The sequence below is a fragment of the Magnolia sinica genome, chromosome 18, assembly GCF_029962835.1.
Source record: "Magnolia sinica isolate HGM2019 chromosome 18, MsV1, whole genome shotgun sequence".
NCBI classification, from domain to species: domain Eukaryota; kingdom Viridiplantae; phylum Streptophyta; class Magnoliopsida; order Magnoliales; family Magnoliaceae; genus Magnolia; species Magnolia sinica.
Genome location: NC_080590.1, coordinates 7,447,054 through 7,454,038, shown reverse-complemented (window position 1 = coordinate 7,454,038; position 6,985 = coordinate 7,447,054). Strand labels below are relative to the sequence as shown.

Below are 6,985 nucleotides of genomic sequence, written 5' to 3'. Positions count from 1 at the left end.
TAGCAAATGTCTTGGACGGGGAAGCGGATTGGGTGGTGTACCACACAGCAGCTATATAGCTGCTGAAGGTACGTGTCGTGCGACGACGAGCACTGACGCTCCTCGAGCTCCAAGTTGTACGAACGGTTCAAAGGAGATCAAAGTTACATGGCCCCACAGTGACGTATTTATTGTATCTACACCGTTCAATCTGTTTTTGGATATCATTTTAGAGTATTATTAAAAAAATGAATCATATCCAAAGATCATCCGGACCACACCACAAATGGCAGCCGAGATCATAATTTTCACTGTTAAACAATTCGTAAGGCCTACTATAACGTTTATTTTCCATCCAATCTGTTCATAACTCACAAAGACCTGAATCAAGAGAAAAAACAAATTTCATATTGATAGAAAACTTGTGACCCCAAAATGGGTTTCAATGGTAGACGTTGGATCCCACCACCTTTTGCAGTGTGGTCCACTTGATAGTCAGATCTCTCTTATTTTTTGTCAAAAGCCTCAAGACAAGCTCGCCAAATGGAAGGACAGTTTGGATATGACACTTACCGGATTTGTAGTGCGGTCCACTTGATGGTCAGATCCATCTTTTTTTTCGTCCAAAGCCTTAAGACAAGCTCCACAAATGAATGGACAGTTTGGATATGACATATACCGGATATAACATAAACCTCGTGATTACCCACAGAACTTGCTGACGTCAATATGTCCGCTGCTATATAGCTGGTGTGAGGTACACTAGCCAATCCGCTTCCCTTGTACAGGTCGGAGCAAGGACGTATACAGACACTATAGCGGGGAAACCTTCGATACTCCGGTGACTCATGACACTTGATACGCAGGCGTTACGAAATTGAACACGTGGCATGTAACTCAAATTAAACCGACTAAATTGTCCCACCAACGGTCCCCGAGTCACAGACACGAGGTCGGATTGGTTGACAAACCTTTACCACCGATCCAAGGGAAATCGTTTTTTTGAAACAAGACCATTGGCAACTTTTCATTTCTAACGGTCCAATAAATGTCTGGTCAGCAAACGTTCACGATACATCTGAACTGAGACACATAATTGGACAATTTAACATGAACTACTTAGAAGCCATACAAGCAATTTCAAAGTAAAGTAGCGCCTGAGTATCATCGATCAAGCTCTACCAGAGTATCAAAGTTTTTCTGAACCAAAATAAAAGGATATTCCGCACCGCCTCGAGCCGTTAGGCTGTGGACCTTAAAATAGATGGTACCATGATCCATGATCAAGGAGTTTCTTCTTGTTGCTCTCATCATGGATGGCCCACCGAGCTCACCAGACGAATGGCAGGGATCGCTCCCGGTGCAACCTGAGGACTATCGATTTGAGTGTCCCGCGGACAACAGATTTCCATCAAGAGAGAAGAAGCTGCCCTTGAAAAGCAGTCCTCTTTAGAAGATTCAAAAAGGACAAACTCCTCGTCACATTCAAAAATTTACGAAACCCTTCACAACCCAACACCCTTTATGCACATAAGGATGAAAGAAAAAAAGAAAAGAAAAGAAAAGAAAGAAAAATTCCTCAGATGGGGCCTGCTTCTCGACCGTCCCTTTTCTGGGCCTCTTTCTGTACTTTTTCTTTCCATTTTTACCCCGCGACGACCGTCCCCGTCCGCAGGCGGAAATTGTCTCCTTTGCCCTTAGAGGCGTTGGTTTTCTGATCTTTTCTGGAAGCGACTTTCATAGGCAAGCCCCACTTCTTCTCTGCCGCCTCGTCTATATCCATCTGCTCTTGCCGGCACTCCACGCTACAGAAAGGCGTATTCCCTCTGAAATTACAAAATATACCCCAAAAAGAATCAGAACCCAAGCTACAATATATTAAATAATTACAAAACAAATTAATATGAAATGCAAACGGTAAAAGGGGAAAATCAACAAAATCAATTCAGATTGGGATCTGAAAGACTTTTCAAAGTTGGGAATCCAGTCTTTTCTTCAGGATCTGAGGGTGTTTTTGTCTTTTTAGATAACATCTCTCATTTCTTGTAAAAAAAAACCCCACGAAGAAAAATCAAAATAAAAATCCCCAAAAAAGATCCAAAAGACCAAAACACCCTCACACACTGGGAGTGAAAAATAACCTCGTCGCCTTCAAAAACCAACATCCAAATAAAACGAATCAAGAAGAAATTGCAGAGTGATTTCCGTCATTTAAGATTCTAACCTGTACATGAAGATGTCCTTGTTCTCTCCCAGCGGCTTGTTGCAGAGATGGCAAGAGTCGAGAAAATGGTGGTTTTCTTCGTACAAGAGACCAGACCTCGGCGACGAAGAAGAAGAAGAGAAGCGAGAAAAAGCTCTGAAACTGCTATTCATTCTCCTCGTAGAAAAAAAGGCGTTCTTCCCAGAAAACCCAGCTTCCATGTCTGCAAGAGAAGCCAGGCCCTCGTCTTCAACAAAAGCTGCCCTTCTCGTACTCGTTCCTAGAAAGCTGGTATCCATGGCTGATCGCACGTTGCTATGATACGCCGTAGTGTGGGAGGGTGTATCGAGAGAGAGAGAGAGGAAGTTGGAGAAGAATAGGGAGAGATGGGCGGCGTTATAAAGAGGAGTTGTTGGGGAAATGGCTTTTTGGGATTTCAAACCGCGGCTGGAATCACTGCGAATCCATTGGCTCGAAAATCTGCTCCCGGTTTGATAAATCAGAAAAGAAAATGGACGAGTTTTCGGATTTAATTACGAAATTGCCACTAGCCTTTCGAGAAGTACACGTGTGATGCATTACCTCACGCAACAAATTGCAGATCTAGCTGTATCTAAGTCACGTTCCGAAAATCAGACTGTTTTGACCAAATCCTAACCTCTGATTTATGGACACTTGTTTTTTAAATAAGTTATGATTTTTTATTTTTTATTTTTCCGTTTTAGCCGTCCAATTGATGTCCACCAATCTAATAATTAGATAATTAAATAAAAGTAAATTTCTGTTTATGATACATTTAAGCTGTTACTTATAGACGGTTTATTTGTATGCCACGTATACAATTTCTCAGTAATTTCCTACTGCAGTGCATCATCAATTACACTCAGACTAAGTATCAAAGTATTTCTCCTGACACTGATGTGCTGTCTTGTCCCCTTGCCGGGCTAAACGGGGGGCTAAACAGGGTCCGGATTCAGTTAGGTTGAAACCTGACCTAGTTCACTCCGATCTTGACCATGGGTCCACCGTGATGTATGCATTTAATATTCATGCCACCTATCTATTTTCCCAGTTCAGATGTGAGCCCATAGGAAGTGGTGATTGGACCACTACTATTAAAAACTTCCAACGCCTATTATATTATTTATTTTCCATCCAACTCATTGATAGAGTCAACCAAATAAATATAAATAATTCAAAACTACTGTGACTTATAAAAAGATACCATCATTTTCTTTACTTTTACAGATATGGATTTATTTCAGTTTTGAGCCATGTCTTACAATGAAATGATAGAACAGACGAATGGTATGGTTATACACCACATACATTAGTCGGAAAACAGGAAGTTCTCACCTAATGAGACTGTTTAGATGTGGAGCCGACAGTTGCGTAAGAACTGCATCTGGTTTCTCAATAATAAAAATGGGATATCCAAAAAAATAATGCTAACAGCACCTAACATGGTTTCTCAATAATAGAAATGGGATACCCAGAGAAATAATGCTGATCCAGCCATTAAGTGGGCCCCACCTGAAATTCAGGATTTTTGTGTGGCTGGCTTTTGTTTTTCTATCATGTTCCCCGCAAAGATGATTGGAAGGCGTGATTTTACTTCCATTCTGTTTTTATTCATAGTAAAACCCTATTGAACGGATGGGATGATATTACATGGTGCACAGTTCCCGGAGGAGTTATATGACACTCTGGCAGAGGGCGACAGATGATACGCAGGCAGGCAGCTGGGGCCATGGTTCGGTATTAAAGACCATGGACCAATAAGGACCTACGGGAACATAATATAAAAGAATATTTCTTGATGGGTCGTGATAAAAATTAAAAATTGTACCATGGAAGGTAGATGGTTTGGAAGGGGAGTATAATAACGGTTCAAATTCACTGCCCTCAACAGTCGGATAATCTGGAACGCTGAACCATGAGCCCCACCTATGAGAACTGGAAACCGTGTAAACCGATCGATGTGGGTCCCTTATCAAGTAATTCTTTGATCTGGGGGTGTACCGGCTACGAACCGTTGAATTCCCAACATCACCAATCTTGCCAATTTGGCACATGTCTGAGAGATCCGGACCTCTCGTCGGGTGGGACTCACGTGGCTGCACTTCATGTCAGGGAAATCACGCCAGTCCGGTCGTTGCATGGGTTACACGTAAATGTAGAACGTGGACCGTTCATCAGTTCTTTTTAACAGTACATTTCCGAAATGTGGGATCCACAGATGAAAGGATCGTGGCATGAAGTTCGGGCCACACATAGCACCGGGTGTGACCACCTGATGAGCTCCAGGGATCTCGCACAACGCACGCACTGGCAAACGTGGGAAGGTGGCACGTGCCGAGTTCATAGCAGACGCATCCCATATTTACTGAACGAGGGAGTGGCATTTACGTAGTTTCGTACGAGATCAAGCCCTTTTCCTAAACTCGATCATTCGAATCACGACGAAAAACTTCCAGAGCTCTGTCCGCCCACTCACGCGTCACGACGAAACCGCACATGATAGTGACGTCACGTGTAACCGGCTGTAGCCGGTTCCCCGTAAGAGTTATTTTGCTCCGGATGCGTTGATACGCCGGCACAACTGTTAGTTACACACGTGCGATGCATTACATAACTCTAAAACGACTACACTGTCTTTTAAGTTATAGTCCTAAAATCAAATTAGTTGAATAATCCTAACCACGGGAAAGTGGACAGTTGTTTGAAGAGACAGCATCAATCGATATTTTCATTTTCAACCGTCCAATAAATGTCCACCAATCCAATAGTCAATTAGCAAATAAGGATAACTTTTTTTATTCATGATCAATCTAGACCGTCCTATAATCCATGGACAGTTAAAAATGATTATACCAAGTATTCAATTATCAGAAACCTCTGCGTGCGCATCGTTCATCATACTCACACTCTACAAGAGTATCGAAATTTTCCTCTGTCCGTTTCGTACGACTGCCCGTCTGGGCACGCAACCCCCGGTCAGCACCGGAAGCGGATTCACTGGTGGCAGGCAGGCGCTGTGGGCCCACCTTAATCTATTTCATTCATATCTACTCCGTTCATCCATTTTTCAAGCTCATTTTCTACCGTTAACACAAAAGAGCATGAGACGGCGGGTTTAGCGACGGCCACCGTTACCTTCCCAACGCTCACCATGGTATTTCCATCGCACCCTAGTACACGTGGCAAACATATGCACTAATCTAGTCCGTCCATGCCATGAATCCCATCATAGATGGACTACTATTATTATTATAACCGCAAACGTTACATAATTTTGTTTAACTGATCAAGAACGTTAGCTAAATCAGAATCGTCCATTAGAGAGCAGCATGCAAACTATATGGACGGTACTGATTAAACCGTTAATCTTCCACTTCTGCCGTGCAGAGATGGATCATAGGTCTCCCATTTTGCTGTTCTTCAAGCCCTACCGTAACCGTGTGGTCCATCGCTACCGGACCGGAATCTCCTACAACACCTGTTTTCCGCATTGCATAAATCATCCTGCATCCGTGGGTCCCAACATATTGTGCATGAAAAATCCACTCCGTCCAAAAGGTGAGAAACATTACTTGAACCGTACATAAATAAGATAGTATTACTTAAAAACTCGTATGGGCTACAATATAGGGAGAAATGTAAATCGCTCCCAAAACTCTCGTGTGGCTCACATGATTTTTGTATCAGAATGATATCTGTATCTTTTCTTCAACCCAGTGAGTCCTAGTGAATTACATCTGATTAACGGGTTTGATGAAATATGCAAACTAAGGTGGCCTCACATACTGACTTATAATTGGAAATCTCAATTCCTTATTGCAGGTGGTGGTGTGGCCCATCTGAATTTTAGATACGGGCATCTTAGCCTAAAATAGCGGATGGAAGTCCATTGACGGAGCAGATTTCTCATAGTCAACATGGTAGGCCCCACAGAGATGGGTGTTTTACGCAATGCGTAGGACGTGTTGTAGAACTTCCAGTCCATCACTAGCCGTTGGTCGGCTCCACTTCCGAGGTTTTTGTTTCCCAACCCACGGGCGCTGCGCGAAAGTCGCGGGCAGCTGGCCATGCTTCTGCCACGTGGCGTCACCTGCGTGCAGCATCTGAATAACTTTGCTACGTGGACGGCAACGGCGAGATTTAGTTCCTGCTGCTTTTTTGCTAACATTTTGGAGCATTTTTCCCTGTCGCGGTTTCCCAGGCCGTAATTGAAAGGTGTCGAAAGGCTAACCAATTGGAGATGCGCGATACGCACGGGAGCGAACTGTAAGCCGGGCGCACGTTAGAGAGGAGCAGGAAGGGGGAAGTTTCCACCGCGGAAATGATTGAAAATCGTGGGCGGGTTCTTATCGAAAATAAAAAAAAACTAGAGCTGAAATGACAATCTCTAAAGCAAAACCACTTCTCTTTTACTTGTTTCTAATACGAAAAGCAGATCTGATTATGATGCGTAATCATGTTGTCGATGCTAAAGGGCAAAGCACCTGATCGAGATGATCCAGGCCGTCCACATACCTGGGGTGCTCTGGCCCACGGCATCATTACACACGGCACACGTGCCAAAATCATTCAATCGGTCTATAAGGCGGGCCCCGCAACGAATCGAACTATAGCAAAAATTTTGCTAGTAACTCATTTGGTGGGCCTCACCGTGATGTGTATTATGTAATCCAAACCGTGCATCGGGTCCGCATCTTCATGCTCTCTGTGATCCACAAGAATCATCCAGATCAAGAATTCATGTGGGACACACCACGTGGAGCAATATTCAATCGGAAGAGG

At 43.5% G+C, this 6,985-nt stretch overlaps 1 protein-coding gene across 1 annotated transcript; it reads right to left on the bottom strand.

Moving 5' to 3' along the window:
* Positions 1-1,408: 1,408 nt before the first annotated feature.
* LOC131233397 (FCS-Like Zinc finger 3) lies at positions 1,409-2,564 on the bottom strand. Its single transcript, XM_058230084.1, has 2 exons — positions 2,204-2,564; positions 1,409-1,805 (listed from the first exon to the last, which is right to left on the bottom strand). Exons 1-2 carry the CDS (start codon positions 2,479-2,481, stop codon positions 1,625-1,627), a joined length of 459 nt encoding a protein of 152 aa, XP_058086067.1. The 5' UTR covers positions 2,482-2,564; the 3' UTR covers positions 1,409-1,624.
* Between the last annotated feature and the right edge of the window lie 4,421 nt (positions 2,565-6,985).

Bases quoted from the DNA above. Each gene is read 5' to 3' on its own strand.
- LOC131233397 (XM_058230084.1), bottom strand. From the start codon at position 2,481: ATGGATACCAGCTTTCTAGGAACGAGTACGAGAAGGGCAGCTTTTGTT. The intron at 1,806-2,203 runs GTTAGAATCTTA...TTGTAATTTCAG, and splicing joins AAGGACATCTTCATGTACAG to AGGGAATACGCCTTTCTGTA.